This window comes from Cydia fagiglandana, chromosome 4 (genome assembly GCF_963556715.1).
Source record: "Cydia fagiglandana chromosome 4, ilCydFagi1.1, whole genome shotgun sequence".
In the NCBI taxonomy this organism is placed as follows: Eukaryota; Metazoa; Arthropoda; class Insecta; order Lepidoptera; family Tortricidae; genus Cydia; species Cydia fagiglandana.
The window spans coordinates 3,869,516-3,887,409 of NC_085935.1; the positions used below are offsets into that span (position 1 = coordinate 3,869,516).

Genomic DNA, 17,894 nt, shown 5'->3' on the forward strand with positions numbered 1-17,894 from the left:
CAAAATTTTTGTAACGAAGTTTTAAAAATAACACCCTATCCAAAAACTCAGCCAGCGGCATTGATCCCATAACGCTGGCTGCGTTACCACTCTGTACTGTCAGCTATATACGCTGAGCCTAGCCTAAGGTAAGCGCCTGGCCTATCTATGGTCTCTTGAAACGTCGACCAGCCATTAGATGAAACTTACATTATTAATGATTGTATTGTTTAGTTTTAAAATATATTTTTAGGGTTCCGTACCCAAAGGGTAAAACGGGACCTTATTACTAAAACTTCGCTGTCCGTCCGTCCGTCCGTCCGTCTGTCACCAGGCTGTATCTCACGAACCGTGATAGCTAGACAGTTGAATTTTTCACAGATGATGTATTTCTGTTGCCGCTATAACAACAAATACTAAAAACAGAATAAAATAAAGATTTAAATGGGGCTCCCATACAACAAACGTGATTTTTGACCAAAGTTAAGCAACGTCGGGAGTGGTCAGTACTTGGATGGGTGACCGTTTTTTTTTTGCATTATGGTACGGAACCCTTCGTGCGCGAGTCCGACTCGCACTTGCCCGGTTTTTTATAATATGTATGCTAGTTTTAAAGTATTTCGGTATGGGCCGTTAGGGCCTGAAATAAAAAAAATCATTTCATTTATTTAAGGCACAACAGAGACCTGTTGGGTGTTGGGATATTACAAGCATTAAACCTAACTAAAATACTTACATTTAAGAAAAATCTTGTACCTAGACAAACTCATGTAAAAACAGCTCTGAATATTATTTTTTTCATATTTTTAAATCTGTGGTTATCTCCTCATGCATGTTAATTATTGTTTATTATATGTATACCTAGTATAGTAATAGCAGAGATATATATAACTCCGTATAAGATAAATAAAGTCTAAGAAAAAAACGTGCCTCGAACGGCCAAGGAAAAGTCATTCACGAATAGATGGCGCCAATACCTTTGGCCTATTCTCGGCTAGATGGCGTTAACGACACCGTTTGGTATTTAACAATTTTAACACATATCAGTGAAAGAACATGGGTCAGTATGGAACAATAAAAATTAAGAATCATTTATCCGTAAACATATTTTGATTATTTTATACATTTTCAATTTTATTTTAAGTTTTAATCGTGTGTCGATAGATGGCAGTAAATGTACCGTGACTACAAAATTGACAATGACAGGACCCCTCTATACTATCTATTCTTTTTGGTAATAGTATAGGTTTTATATATAAATCTGAATTTCGTCACCTCCATTGCAATAAGGTGAAAAAATGTACGGACTAAAATTTATGAAGTCTACTCAAAGTCTACTTTATCATCACTTCATTGTTTTTATTTAAAAGTACGCACTTACTGATGCGATAATACCTGTGACATAAGTCTCTAAAAATGACTGAAATGATATGAATGAGGAAATGAATGACTGATTGACTAGCACGTTATCTTTTCTCGGATTTGCAAAGTAATATTTTTGGTTTTAACTCTAAAAAATGTTCTTGAAGACCCATATAGGTACGTTTTGAAAGACCTATCCAACGATACCGCTCATTATAAGATTAAAACGAAAAAAAACATCCTAAAATAAATTTTATTCCAGGTTTTATATTATTAATTTGTGCCGTAATTGATTTTTATACTCATATTTAATTACACAAACGGGTCTACCGCGATATAATATAATCAACAAACAACAACAAACAATAAACAATGAAATTATATCGCGGTAGACCCGTTTGTGTAATTAAATATGTGTACAAAACGCGAGAGTTTAAAGTGTTTTATACTCATGCCAAATTTTAGCTGTCTAGCACTACACTAGCGGTCAGCGAGCTAAACCGCGGACTGACAGACGGATAGAGAGTCAGACTGTAAGGGTTTCTACTTAGTTGACGACGAAGGAGTAGGGTTTATATTTATACCTATACAATATTTAAAAGAAATCGATAAATAAATTGATTAAATTACAAGTTAATAAAAAACATTTCTTTTAAAATGTCTTTATTGCATGTAGGTACAATATATAATTTTTGGTCGATTTAAAAGTAAATGGAAAGCGAAAATTTTAAATTTCATAGTTAGGGACTTACTTATTTTCAAAAATAATTTCATTACGTCTAACACCAACTCCATGGTTTGTGAATTGAGGAAGCTGGTGATGAATGGCAATTATGATTAAATTGTTCGATCAATTAGGTGGTGCGGACGCATTGGCATTTTAATCGGACAATTTAATCAGATTGGCGAAAAATTGGCCCCGTCTGGATACGCCTACACATGGACAAACGAATAGAATGTATTGGGATGACAGATACGATGAAAAGTTTCATGATTATTTCCATAAAATATTAAAATTTTGATTGGTGTGTGTTTTTATCAACGATTGCCATCGTTGCCAGCCCCTTTAGGTTGGTTAAGAGACAGTACACGTGGCCGTGTAGGTCATGCCCATGTGGCAGGCCTTTTTACCGCGAGCGAGACGGAAATAGCCCTTTTCTCCCCACTCTGTCCCCCACGAATTCTTCAGAATCCAGTACTTAGTGCCGTCCTCTGTCAAAACACAATTTCAGTTTAAATGGACATTATAAATAGATACTTCAAAAAAAGTGAACGCAAGTGAAAGTAGGTAGGTAAGTAAGATTCAGATTGTATAAAACTGTGTGATTACTATATAAATTAAGGATGACTCACCCTATAGTTCGTTTCTTTTAGCATTAGAAAGAACTCCACAGAAGCAAGCGTGCAGTTTTTATCAGGCTCTTTAATTGTTAATAATTATTGAATTATCTAATGTAGCATGGTCAATACATATAATTTACTTCAAATTATTACCGCTTAAAGTGCCGGATTTGGAACCACAAACTTACTTCTGCGAAGTTCTTTCTAATGCTAAAAAAAACGGACTATAAAAATAGTCTGGGTCCGGGCCGAGGCGTTCAAAACTTCGTATTCTATGACGGATTATCGGTGATCAAGTGGTACGGTGGGTTGCCTCGGCCCAGACCAGGACCGTCCTAGTATATCATCCTTTATAGGGATAATTTGGATATATAATTAATATTTTTTTACATTTCAAACTTTATTAGATTATAAATGGAATTGAACCGGACTACTTTTGTAAGGCCCCTGTACACACTGGGCCAGCGCCGGCCAGTCCAAGAAACGCAGCCATGCGGTAGAATGAGATATTGTCCCCCAGACTGGCCCACGCTGGCCCAGTGTGTATAGGGGCCTTTATGGGGAAGTGGTCACACCCCTTTCCTCTTAACGTGCAACCACGGCGCGGTAATTGCGTTGTAGTACCTATACACAGATAATTATGGTAGGCCACGGTGCCTAGCCAAGATGCCAATCGATTACGCCGTAGCGAACGAAACGCCAATGTCATTCTGTCGCCCTGATATGGAAGAGTGATATATTAAATATATATCCTTTATTCATTTAATATCTTGAGTCAGGTTATTTATAATATGAATATAAAAGTAAACTATGAAAACACTTACAAAACAATAAAAAATATGTATAAACATATTATAAAAAACCTAACCTAGGGTGCCGCCAGCAGCGGGGCATTGGCCCAAGCTGCCGGTGGTCAGTGCCGCAGAGAGAGGGACCGACGGACTATACGCGCCGTGTCCAAGACCACCGCCTTCTGCATCTGGCCCTTGATACAACCACCTAGGGAGAGTCTCTCAAGATTACCGCCTTCTGCATCTGGCCCTTGATCCAACCACCCAGCGAGAGTCTCTCAAGATTACCGCCTTCTGCTTCTGGCCCTTGATACAACCACCTAGGGAGAGTCTCTCAAGATGTTGGTCGAGACTCTTCGCTATTAGACCGTTCACTGAAACCACTATCGGGACAATGATCGTCGAATCAACATCCCACATGGCGTCCATGGCGGTTATCTCGTGAGCCAAGTCTAGGTACTTACTGGACTTGTCCTTCTCGGCTTTATTATTATATTATGATAGATAGAGATTACCGTTTCGTTTGCTACGGTGCAAACGATTGGCATCGTGGCAATATCTAGGCATTCAGATCGTATATACCTATTCCATAGCCAACTAATAGAGCGGTATGATCAGGCTCGTAGCTGCAGTCGAATTGACTGGGGTTGTAGATGCCTTTTGCGTATTCAAACAACTCGGAAGAATCAAAAGCTGTAACCAAATGCACAGTTAGATTAGTTAGGAGTTCACAAACATCTTAACAAGCCAACGTTCCAAAAATATATTTACACGACTCTTACAGGTCAATTCGAACGTGCAGTGTGTACCTGGCACCAAATGGCGACTGAGGTCATAATGCTATCTACTTTACCCTTAAGACAAACCAAGAGTGAAAGAGATGGAGTTATACCTGACTGGCCAAGTGGCCACTTAGTTTTGCTCACTGGGGGCGATTTTTGAATTTCGATCGCTGGATTTCGTGTCTGGAAAACGGCGAAATGCTTATTTTTGAAATGCGAGTGATATTAGAAAAATTTTATCTAGTGGTATTAACCACTCGTTTTCAAATCTATTAGTAGAATTTAAATGCTCAATAGCCTAATTAGTGGTTGATATTCAAAAATTGCCCCTCTAGAGAGCGATGAAATAACCGGTTGGGGGTTGAAAGTGGTCTTGCGGTTGCGTACCTATACGTAAGTTAAACCGAAAAAATGGGCTTGATGTGTGTGACACACAACAGTTTAAATTCGATGTTTCTTTATATTTGCATAACAGGCGCGTTTTGCGGGCGGCGCGTGAGCGGGACGTGTCGCTTTTACATATAAAACGATCACGCCGCGCCTGGAAAACGCGCCTATGTGACGGTACCTTTAGACTTACTGCCCAATTCGAATTTTAAGATACGTTAATTAATAGATTTAGAAACGATATGAATTAGATGTGTCACCGTCAAAAGTGACGTTTTTGTTTGAAGAAACGTCACATTGGACACTGACATATCTAATCCATATCGTAACTATATCTATTAACTGACGTATCTTAACCTCTAGCCGCCCAGAGACCTATGAAAAGGTCTCCTGTTCCATTCTAATTTGAACATTGTGTTGACAAAATACAATTTTATTTTGCTTGGCAAGGTTTGACGTATGGGCGGCTAGAGGTTAAAGTTCGAGTTGGGCTGTTAGACGCATCCTCTGCTTATCAATCCAATGTTACGTACCCACTGCCAAAGGTCCTGTATTGTACAATAACTGCTTTAACGTTTCTTCGTCTTTCGGGATAACAATTTGGAATGAGGTCACGTTAGTTACAGTTGAAATAGTTTGATTCGTATGGTTTGGACATTTATTCCGGTGTTCTCCGCCAGTATAAGGATATTCTTTTTCAGATACTACACCCCATAAAGATGAAATCATAAGATAATAACTGAAAATACGAATATAAAATTTATTTCAACCCCTAGTTGAAACGTAATTCTTAATTTTGAGCCTTTTTAACAAGGTTTATTCAAATAAATATTATTCTTAGGGGTCGTCCAGAAATCATTCCATCCCTTATTCTTGTTCTTATAACCCCTAGTGTAAATTTTATTCGATAGCATTCGAACACAACACTATGAGCCAACTATGAGTGACTATCTGCTGTATTCGAACTTCAAGATATTCACAAGAGACGACACGTACTAGATCCATTCTAGATACGTTATAGTTTAGATATCAACTAGCTCTCTTTTGCAGCGCAATTAGGGCAACCAATGTAACTTTTACGTTAGATAGAGTAAGATATGTGTTAGATGTGAATTGGATCTCTAAGTCATATCCTGTGGAAATCGTTCAAGAGTATCTCCAGAATCGCGCAAATGTCAAATTTGACAGGTTAGATCTTAAACATATCGTTATCGTATCTTGGTGATGTCTAAAAGATGTCCAATAGATGTCTATTTCAAAACCCGAATCGGGCCCTATGTGTGTGTGACAGTAAGCTACGGTACCCCTAGTGTAAATTTCATTCGATGGCGTGACGTGACGTTCGCGTTTGTGTTATGTCTATATTTGTATGAGTGATTGCAGACTACCGAAATCCGTTTTCTACTCCCAGCTATCAGCTGGTAAACGGAAGCAAGGTGGGCAGCACCTACGTTACAAGGATGTGCTTAAGCACCACCTAACTGCCTGCGGTATACCACCTGACAAATGGGAGGAGCTTGCTTCTCAGCGGCCAGAATGGCGTTCTCGCGTTAAGATGAGCGTAAAGAACTTTGAAGACGCTCGTCTCGTTGACCTTGATGCGAATCATCAGATACGTAAATCCCGGCCGAAACCCTCCTATAATTATACTTACAATAATTCTGGACAACTTTACTGCCCCACCTGCGATAGAGTTTTTAAAACTAAGTTCGGCTTTGCCAGCCATATCAGAGCTCACGCTCGTAATTAGCTAGGGTCGCCGTTGCCGTCGTTGCCGATTACGGCATGGATAACTATAACTATATATGTATGGGACGTTTTGGAAACTCAAAATCCCATACAATGTCACTTAACGCAAACGCGTACGTCACGTCACGCCATCGAATGAAATTAGACTAGGGGTACCGTAGCTTACTCCCGCCCACACATACAGGTTTATTTGGATTTCGAGATAATCACAAGATCTAGAGATGATTTAGAGATCAACTAGATCTACATTAGATATCGACTAGACTAGATCTGACTTGGATATCTAAGTCATAACTTGTCGAAATCGTTCAAGAGGACCTCCAGAATCGCGGAAACGTCAAATTTGACATATTTATCTTACAAATATCTTTAAATTATCCATATCGTAACTTGTTGAAGTCTAGTAAAAATCTAATTCATTTTCCGAATCGAGCCGATAGTCACTCATGTAGCGGTTAGCGAGCGAGCGAAGTCAGGGACAAAAAAGAAAATGTAAACTTACACCATAACATCATCAGGCCAGCCTTCCATGCACCTGCTGGGTTGTAGCGTAGATGGAGGCATGCAATCTATTGCCATTTGCTCAGATAGAGAGATCAGCTTCTTGTGCTTAATCGCGTACTGCCCCTCAATATTTCCTGTAAAACAATTCATTTCAATTTTAATTTTTAACAAGCAGCAACGTACTGACATTGTGATAATAGATCGATCTCATCTAGGTCTTCTAAACGCCGCTGCTTGTATCGTTCTACTGTTTAAAAACAGTTGCGCGCCATTCCGTTCTCTGCAACGTAATCTCCTCCCAGGAATCACTCGGTATACCGCAAGTTATTAGGTGAAGCTTGAGGACGTAAGACGCGACTGAAGCCCTCGTATACCTCATATACTGAAAATCCGTTATGGATACCTCCGCACCGCAGGGACAGCGCGGAGGTTATGTCGGACTTTCACCGACTAAAAACCTCTCAGTAGTCCTTCTCAGCGCATTTCGGACGGCTCTGGGATCTCCAGTGAACGCGCCAGTGCCGTCCTAGCGCTATGCCTCTTTGAGGGTCCTCTCTTTTTTTTTTTGGTCGCAGTCCCTAGCTGCGACCGTCTCCGACCCCGAGAACCCCTTTTAGTCGCCTTTTACGACAGGCAGGGGATACCGTAGCCGTATTCTTACGCCCGGGCTACAGGGCGCTGCCCTCGTATACCTACACCTACAACTCAGCCGGCCAGCTCCACTGCGCACCTTGCGATCGCATCTTCAAAACCAAGTTTGGCTTCGCAAGTCACATTAGAGCGTTCCATCTTCCTAATTAAAACATTTGGAGGAGTCGCCATCGTCGGACACGGCGAGGAGGACTTATTAGATCCATCTCAACGTCGGGCCGTGCTCGTTGACATCACCATCCCCCGTGATGAGAATCTCGTGAAAGCCGAGAAGGACAAGCCCAGTAAGTACCTAGACTTGGCTCACGAGATAACCGCCATGTGGGATGTTGAGCAACGTTCATTGTCCCGATAGTCGTTTTAGTGAACGGTCTAATAGCAAAGAGTCTCGACCAGCATCTTGAGAGACTCTCGCTAGGTGGTTGAATCAAGGGTCAGATGCAGAAGGCGGTGATCTTGGACACGGCGCGGATAGTTCGCCGGTTCCTCACTCTGTGACCCTGACCACCGGTAGCTTGGTCCTTGCCCTGCTGCTGGCGGCACCCTAGGTTAGGTTTTTTATAATGTGTTTATGTGTATTTTTTGTTTTGTGTTTTTATATTTTACTTTTATATTCATATCATAAAAACCCTAATCTAAGAAGGATGATGAATAAAGGAGAATGTAATAATTCATTTCAAGTTATCGTTGTTGCCGGATTGCTATCGCGTATTGCTATTTTTCCAATAATCAAAAATCTAAAAAATTCAAACGTAGCAACATCAAATTATGCAAAAATATCTTCCATTATGTCAATATCCAGAGAGGAAAATGAGGACTACCTTTGTATGGACACGCGTCCGTTCCCTTTCCTCTTTACTGTGTGATGTGATATAAATTATTTATCGATATTTTATTGAATTATTGACAAGTACCTAATCTATGTAGGGCAAACCTTGGCTATTCGGTGATACTTGGTTATCCGGTGATAGTCAGTTTTAATGTGTTTTATCCGCGTTACCTGGTTATTATATTACTTGAAACCATATTACACCACATTAGTCACATCCATGGTATCTCTTAAACATTGTTTTAAGCAATAAAATTACCGGGTAACTCGGCTAAAAGACAATAAAACTGACTATCACTGAATAACTACGTATCACCGAATGGCCAAGGTTTGCCCTAAGTACCTGTTATTTGGTTGCAATAGTATATGGTGTACTCTGAAAACAAATAGCTGTGTTTAATATAACATAAAAGGAAATAATGATTACCAATGGCAGTAAACACGTAGCTGGTCTGGCAGTGGCCCTGATCTTTCACGTGCGTGACCGCGTCGTGGTCGCGCCAGTCGAACTGGTCGGGCGCCGTGACCGCCTCGGCGGGGTACTCCAGCCTCATCGCGCGACCATCACTCGCGGCATCAAAGCGCTTAAAACCCAGATATTGTCGTCTTTCTTCTGTAGTCAAATCTGTGAAACGGTTGATTCCGACTTCGTTTTGTGGATTTCTTGCTTTGCGTTCATTGATGCGCTCTAGATTTTGCTTAAAAATTTCAAGTCGCTTCAAGTATTCTTCGGGATTGTATATTTTGTTGTGTTTCTGTACATATTCTTGGAACAGGTTGTGAGCATCGCCAATGTTGTAATATGGTTTAGGTGGTGACTGCGCAGAGGCGGCGATGACCGCCAACAAAGAAATCAGGAGAAACATAGTGTGCTGTGTGGTAAAACACTGCAGTAAAAACGATTGTCATTTCCTATATATGTATATGGACATTCGCTTTAGCCTTCAGGCTCTTTGGAATTAAACTTAGTTATTTTAGACCTAATGTGAAAAAAAAACTGGCCAAGTGCGAGTTGGACTCGCGCACGAAGGGTTTCGTACCATTACACAAAAAACGTTAAAAAAAGCCACGTTTGTTTTATGGGAGCCCCACTTATATATTTATTTTATTTTGTTTTTAATATTTGTTGTTATAGCGGCAATACATAATCTGTGAAAATTTCAACTGTCTAGCTATCAGGGTTCATAAGATATATAGCCTGATGACAGACTGACGGGCAGACTGACAGTGGAGTTTTAGTAATAGGGTCTCGATTTTACCCTTTCCTGCTGACTGTACCTACACGTTTTAAAAGACACTTAAGAATTATAGTCGGAGCCATTCATAAAATACTACGACATAATTTTCTCTTCTTCTTCCTCGCGTTATCCCGGCATTTTGCCACGGCTCGCATAGGAGCCTGGGGTCCGCTTGACAACTAATCCCATGATTTGACGTAGGCACTAGTTTTTATGAAAGCGACTGCCATCTGACCTTCCAACCCAGAGGGGAAACTAGGCCTTATTGGGATTAGTCCGGTTTCCTCACGATGTTTTCCTTCACCGAAAAGCGACTAGTGAATATCAACTGATATTTCGTACATAATTTCCGAAAAACTCATTGGTACGAGCCGGGGTTTGAACCCGCGACCTCCGGATTGCAAGTCGCTCGCTCTTACCGCTAGGCCATCAGCGCTTCAACATAACGACATAATTTTCTATGCCATAAATAAATAGGTGAAGGAAAACATCGTGAGGAAACCTGCATACATCTGCGAAGAAATTCAAAGGTGCATGTATGTGAAGTCCCTAATCGGCATTGGGCTAACGTGGGGACTATAGCCCAAGCCCTCTCACGCATGAGAGGAGGCCTATGCCCAGCAGGAGATGTATATAGGCTGAAATTATTCTTATTATTTATTTTGTTTCATTTTTCTCTTTTTTAAGTGGTATTTTATTTATTATGCAGGCCATGACCAAGCATAACAAATAATTATTGAGTGTTTTCTGTTATTGTACCTAGATGAAGTTTAAAATTTCCTAGTTAAGGATGACTCACGCTAGACCGGGCCGTGGCCGGGCCGGAGCTTGCGGAGCTTCGTTTTCTATGGAGAGCATCACAAGATCACCGGGGCTCGGGCGTGGCACGGTGCGGGCCCGGCCCGGTCAGGTCCCGGAGCCTACTGACAACCCGGAGACTCAATTTTTCTCTTCGGGTGGTATTCTACTTGATTACGATCTTTGTCCAATATGCATTGCGCCTCTTTCTTTCATTAAGCAAATTGTGAGCCGAAAATACACATAGGACCAATATTGGACAGATGGAATACCACCCTCCACAATATGCATGCCCGGCTGTGTCGGAATATATTTGCCAAAATAAGAAGGTTGCAAAACGTCATAAATTTGTTAAATATGATGGTATAGCTAACTCGTTACTTGGTCGGTTTATATTAGGTACTTGGCGTCATAACTCTGACGTGCCGGAGGCATGTGTTTAGGATTGTACCTTTTTGTAGGGTTTGTATGACTTGGGTTGGAATGTGCAGGATTTCGAGGCCGTTACTCAATGTAACACACATGACTATGGGGATTAATTATTATAAATTAATAGGCATTTCACACTATTTCCATAGGCAGCTCTCCCTACATAGTTAACAAAAATATACCAGAAAGAGACTGTGTCAAAGAACAGCATGGTTTCGCTCAATGGAAGAACAGAACCTTAAAGTTAATATGACTAGAAATATTTTAAGGTAGGTATTTTGTTATAATTCTATATTTAAGAGCTTTTGGAGTGTTGGCATTGTTATGCATATTTCTTTATCACTCATTTATATGAATACTTATTATTTTTATGAAAGAATGTCACCTTGAATGATGATTTATTAGTTTAAAGTTATTTTTGATTTATGACTTTTGTATTTTTCACATCGTTCCGTGGTCGTTATCGATTGCCAACTATGTCATCAATGTATTTGTTTTTATAACTTAATAATGGAAGATTACCCAAGAACTCGCCTAGGAACCTTGAAGTAGCTACAAATAAAAAACCCGACCAAGTGCGAGTCGGCCTCGCGTTTCAAGGGTTCCGTACATTAAGTCCGACTCACGCTTGCCTGCATATTTCATATAGGTTTTCCTGTCATCTACAGGTAAAGAACTATTTTATATATTTTTATCAAAATTTTAGACCCCGTAGTTTCAGAGATAAAGGGGGCGGAATGGTCATTTATTGGCTATCTTCTTAAATAACTTCTAAACTCTATAAGGGTTCCGATTTTTTCCTTTTGAGGTATGGAACCCTAAAACGATGATTAAGGTGGTGGTACTGGTGCTCGACGCGGTCCCAGTACCTACATGTCAACTTGAAACTTAAGTCATTGTGGTGTCAATAGAGGTGACAGGCAGGCTGTCATCTATTGGGGTATGTCGAGCAGTAGGTACCACTACCTTACAACTCCTCGAGTGTGTTAGTTGAGCTGTTCAAATCCAATTATGTATTTATTTCATTTATAAGAAGAATTCACTAAGAAGTGGATTACTAAATCCTACCGTTGCCTATAGTTTTAGTTTCGCCATGTCCGTCCGTCTGTCCGTCCACGGCTTTGCTCCATGATCGTTTGTGTTAGAAAGCTGCTTTTTGTATTTGACATTTATTTCTGTTTATTTTTGTACTTAATTCTGTGACAACCTGCTTAAAAACACTAATCAAGAAAATATGAAATAAAATAATTGGATCGGTTCACTCTAAAGGTTGTTTACAGAATAAAAACACTTAAAACGTAGCCACCGTAAGCCACAAACACCGCTGTCTCTGCCGTTTCAATGATCGCAGAGAACTCTCGTTTTTATTACAAAAAGAAATCGAAATGCATTATCTTTGTGTATAATTTGTAGATTAGATACATACATAAATCATACAATAACGCATAATTTCTTTAATGTTATATAGGAAAAACCTATAATTTTTTCACGGAGTCTTTATTTGAAGGTTCGAGTTCTTTTGAGTAGCTCTTAAAAAGGACTACAAAGAACACAACTCGGGAGAAGTTCTTTAAGCGCAAAGTCTTGTAAAAACGAGTTGTACATCAAATTCAGACTTAAAGGACTCGAGTTCCTACAAACACTAGAGGCTCGGACATTGCTCGGACATCACTAGTGTTAATATAATAAACTAGTGTCGGGTGGCCCTGACGCCCCGGCCCCGGAACGGCCCGCGGTCACGGTGGCTCTCCTGACAGCTCCTGTGTCGGCTCGCTCCGGGCCGCCCCGGTCCGGCCACGGCCCGGTCTAGCGTGAGTCATCCTTTAAACCAGCATTGTCATCGGTTCCCGGTTTTGTTATGTTTCGGAAGCCCGCCGTCCCGCGGGAAATCCCGGGAAGCCCGCCAGTCCGGTTTATGTCTCGGGCCCGCCTAATGCGGTAGCTTAGTATAATGAAATCAAAACAAAACATAATTTTAGTACTGTTTGACCAAGTGGTTCGTGTAATATTACACTCGGCGCTGGCTAGCCAGTCCTTTGCTTGAACTTGGCTTGACACGCTGCCGCGTGTCTAGATTTAGAATCCACAAATAGGATTTGTTGAGGAGTTTCTGAGGTTTCCAATTGGTTTTAGTGGTCTCGTTTTGAGAACACTCCCCTATTTACCACAGCCAGGATAGGAATCCTTGGCGTCAACCGTTTATAGTTAGCGAATTTTCGCAAAATTTTAACAATTTCAAAAAATCTCCTCTATATTTTTAACTTTTTATTCGGTACTTTCAAATATTTGGCAAATAACTTTTAGAGCTCTTTCAGCCCATGGACTTATAAGATGGACTGCATTGTCACTTTTTTTGCCATACTAAATTGAACTTTATCACCGAGCTCGAAAGACGTTCGTACCAGACTAGAGAAAACGGTCCACTTGAGATAGCAAAGGTGGGTCGCGGTGTCTCACTCGCACGTGTTGCCAATATTAAAAATATACCATTGTGGTAGTATTTATATCAATATACTACTCAAATTAAATAACTTCTTATATTATTTAAATGCTATATTCAGAGTAAGGTTCTGATATCTTTTAAGAAATTTGTAAATAAGTATGATGTCAATATTATTACCTGATTTAACCAAGCATGTGGACAACAAAAAAAAAACCTTTTATTTTGGTGTGGTAGACATTGTAGAAACTTTGAATGTTAATTGGTATCCCTATCGTCATGACATGTTATCAAAACACGTGAATGCAAAATTTCCTAAAAATGGTGAATAAATGTTGCGTTAAAGGTTGTGGGAGTGAAAGAATTTCTAATTGTGGAATATTGTTTCACCAGGAAGCCACAATTATTACATTTTGCGATAAAAATACAAGACAACAGTGTCAAACTCATTAGGGTGACTATGATGTCGGCACGATGAGAATCAGTGTTACACAATTTTTATTAGGTACTTAAGTAAGTTTATATAAATAGGTATGTATTTATTTCGTCATGTTTAAATTGGTGAAATGAGAGCCAATACAGAATAAATAATTGCCGAAATTGAAGAAAAATAGAACTTTATCGTAATTTACTGACTTTAGGGACGATACCAGAAACGTTACTGGGAATTTACCCTCTTTGGAAAATTTACTAAGAACGGCACATCACTAATTTCTTTACATTTCACGACTCTTCTCTTTTCGCACAGGTGGCCTAGCACCGTGAACACCGAAGTTCGCAAATTACGGGCATCTTTCTCTTTTACTCCTATAAAGGAGTAGTAATTACAGTAACAGAGAAAGATGCTCGCAATTTGCAAACTTCGATGTCTATGGTCCAGTGACAAGCGTCCTAGTTAAAAACGGTAGCAAGCGGGCGTAGCGGACCCACGCGACCCTCAGGCAGTTACGAATTTGCCCTAAGACCGAGTAGGCCCGGGCCTAGGGCGGCCAGATATTTTGGGCGGCAGTCTATATGATGGGTGCTGAGAAAGGGGGGGCGGCTAGAGCTTGCTATGTTGGGCTTGGGGCCGAAGGCGGCAAATACTGTATGTAATTCCTCCACTGTCCTGAGAGCCGACCCCGTTGCGTCTTTGTCGCACTTATAAATTCGTACGTAAGTGTGACAGAGAGGCAACACGTCAAACATGGTTCACAGTAGACCCTCTGGTTCTGTCAGCATATTTGTCTCTCTATCTCTCTCACTCATACCTGTGTTCTTGACAGACGTTACGGCGGACCACCTTCCTGACGATCGACCATGTTCGTGGTCCAATACCTACGCCTATTAGTAACAGCTTTTCTTCTTCACTTGGTCCCTCAATACTGAGGATCGTGACATCATATCCTTCTGTTGAAGACCAGGTTCCTCCATAGGGTTCTCTTCCTCGCCAAGCGCATGGCCTCGTGCAGTTTTAATTGCATAGGTGCCGTAATGTGAACACACCATTTAGAACAACTAAATTAAGTACCTAAGGTTGTGTGAAGCGTTTTACAGAAGAGAAAAAACTAAAGTCCATTCCAATAGAACTTGCTAACTTTGTAAACAAAGGACGTAACTTTGTTTTGTCACTGTTTTTCCTTGAATTTTCACATCATCTCATCAAACACCATTGAAACACATACACTATACACTATTAAAGCGGTCGTTACCGTAAAATACAACAATATATAACTGTATCTTGGATATTTCATTAAAAGTTTAAAATGGTTTCATAAGTTAGGTTATTAGGCGCTGATGTAATGACATTTTTGTTTCTTTTACATCCTACAATTGTCTATGATGGGTAGTGTTGTGACTAAAGTTGGTGATATACTCGTAAAGCCGCTACACACTACGCGACTCACGGTCTGTACCTGCCAACGCGGTTATATACACTACGCGGTAGTTTGACAATTTTAAATTTCAATAAATATGTAAACTCAGATTAATCGTTTTAATTCCTTTTTTTAAAATAACCTTTTCCATTCTTTCGCACCATTTTTAAACATTATTATTAAACTACGGAAAATTATAACTGGTAGTTTTGGACTGTTCATAAATAAAAATCTACCCTACATTTGACAAAATAATGACTGTTGAATGATTGACGCCTTCAATATTATTTTACTCGTTCACTGTTTCTCTTGGCATGTACGCGTATCTTACTTCTTTGTTATTGAATTTAAGAGATATCTGTTTCTCGCTCTCACTTATGGATGCGACGCACCAAGTTCGTGATGCAGTGCGATAGTGTGTTACGGCCTTAAGTAAAGGACTAAGTAAGACTCTTGCCCATCACTAGCAAATTCATCATTCAGAGACAATTTCAATATGGCGGTTTGTTGACATAGTTTGCAAGTTCTATTGGAATGGACTTTATATCCATCCCTTTTTAGGCGAAAAGACAGTATGATTTCTATTACTAATATAACTATGCACGATTAAGAAAAGATCCTGGTCAAACTATATATTTCAATGTTATCCTAATATCCCACATACATAACGCTACGTCTTACGTAGGCGAACAACGCGCGAACGCGGCGCGGCGCCTGACATTCGCGTGCAAATCGCGCCGCACCGCGTTCGCAACGAGATCGCTTACGTAGGACACTTCTATGGGCATCAAAGGATTGATTTCGCCGCGCCGCGCCGCGCCGCGTTCGCGCGTTGTTCGCCTACGTAAGACGTAGCGTAAGACGTATGGTCACCCTAATTAGAAAGAGATACAACGGCCCACCTTGTCTATCTCATGTGGACACACTTTTTGGCCAATGTCCGCCATCCAGTTATGTTTAATGTCCATGTTTCAGCCATATTCGAACAATGAGATACGTCAAATACTGGATATTGAAACGATATGTAATAGAAATGTCAGTGTCAAACAAGTGTCAAAAATGACGTTTTTGTTTGAGGAAATGACAATTTTGACACTTGTTTGACACTGACATATCTAATCCATAACGTTTCAATATCTAGTATTTGACGTATCTCATTGTTCGAATACGGCTGCATGTAATGTTTTCTTAAACTACCTACTGGATTTCACCCATTAGAGAATTAAAATATCATGACACGTTTTATCCCAAAGATAGGTAGGTAAGTCATTGACTAGCTGCCGTATTCGAACTTCAAGATATTCACAAGAGACGACACGTACTAGATCCATTCTAGATACGTTATAGTTCAGATATCAACTAGTTCTCTTACTAACGCAGCGCAATTCGGGCAACCAATGCCACTTTTACGTTAGATAGAATAAGATATCTGTTAGATGTGAATTGGATCTCTAAGTCATATCCTGTGGAAATCTTTCAAGAGTATCTCCAGAATCGCGCAAATGTCGAATTTGACAGGTTAGATCTTAAACATATCGTTATCGTATCTTGGTGATGTCTAAAAGATGCCTAATAGATGTCTATTTCAAAACCCGAATCGGGCCCAAAGTCAGCTAGACTATAAGCAGTATTTTCAAACCAAATACTAAAGAATATATCTACCAAGTCCTAGGCACCAAAACTGTGACCAAAACTATACTAAGTTCGGAAGCGCTTCACACACACGCCTGGCCCCAATTTCACCACGGAGACAGGTGCGACAATTGTAAAACATCACTGTTGCTGACGTCACAGGCATCCATGGGCTACAGTTACCGCTTACCATCGGGCGGGCCGTATTCCCGTTTGCCACCATCATTGTATTATTAGAAAAAACTTTATTATATCGGAAAAAAACGCATTTATGCGTTAGAGGGAGCAAGTGATATTACTATCTCATTCTACCGCATGGCAGCGTCCCTTGGAATGGCCGGCGTTGGCCCATCGTGTAGTGGAACCATTAAACAGGCATATGCACAAGACTGACGTGCATATTTAAAATGTCGTATAAGCAAAGTTTAACCATGTCACACCATGTGTATTCGATTTTTGATATAAGTACCTTAGTGCGAGTTACACATGACATGGACAGAAGGCAGAATAACTCGACTTGCATCCTTGATTTAAATTCCATAAATTAGAGCAAAAGTTGCACTAATAGGTAGTAGCAGAATATTAGATCAGTCAGCAGCAGTTAAGTCGGCGAGGTGTTCTAAATAGACATGCCACGAATATTCGGCAACTATTCGGTATTCGGCCTATTCGGCCACTTTGCCGAATATTCGGTATTCGGCCGAATGTTGCCTACTATTTGGCCGAATACCGAATATCTGTTGCACCTACCTAAACCAAAAACTAGGTATATTTAATATTTAAAATGTATTTTTGGAAAGTAGTTTTAGACACGATGGTACGTTTTTGAGCATTTGTTGATTCCAAAATATTTTATTTTTATCATGGGTCTGATTTGATTGACTCTAACTACATTCATTAATTCTGTTCAACATGGTTCAACATAAAAATATATCTTAGCAAACGTTGTGCTTTGTTGGCGAACAATTTTCATAATAATCGTGTCTCAAAATGTTCGCATATCATGTCGAATATTCGGTCGCTGAATATTCGGTATTCGGTATTCGGCCAAATTCACTATTCGCAAGCTCTAGTTCTAAATGATCTTGACGCGACTTTATCGTTAAGAGAAGAAGAGCGTGTCAAG

The 17,894-nt window shown here is 40.1% G+C and overlaps 1 protein-coding gene across 1 annotated transcript; it reads right to left on the reverse strand.

Moving 5' to 3' along the window:
* Positions 1 to 2,416: 2,416 nt before the first annotated feature.
* LOC134663397 (procathepsin L-like) lies at positions 2,417 to 9,244 on the reverse strand. The gene is made up of 5 exons (XM_063519761.1): positions 8,803 to 9,244; positions 6,894 to 7,029; positions 5,176 to 5,381; positions 4,056 to 4,166; positions 2,417 to 2,553 (listed from the first exon to the last, which is right to left on the reverse strand). Exons 1-5 carry the CDS (start codon positions 9,239 to 9,241, stop codon positions 2,417 to 2,419), a joined length of 1,029 nt encoding a protein of 342 aa, XP_063375831.1. The 5' UTR covers positions 9,242 to 9,244.
* Between the last annotated feature and the right edge of the window lie 8,650 nt (positions 9,245 to 17,894).

Coding starts and splice junctions, on each gene's coding strand:
- LOC134663397 (XM_063519761.1), bottom strand. CDS start 9,241: ATGTTTCTCCTGATTTCTTTGTTGGCGGTCATCGCCGCCTCTGCGCAG. Junction 5,382..6,893: donor TGGCCTGATGATGTTATGGT/GTAAGTTTACAT, acceptor TCGTATTTTCAG/TTATTATCTTATGATTTCAT. Junction 4,167..5,175: donor TACAGGACCTTTGGCAGTGG/GTACGTAACATT, acceptor ATTTGGTTACAG/CTTTTGATTCTTCCGAGTTG.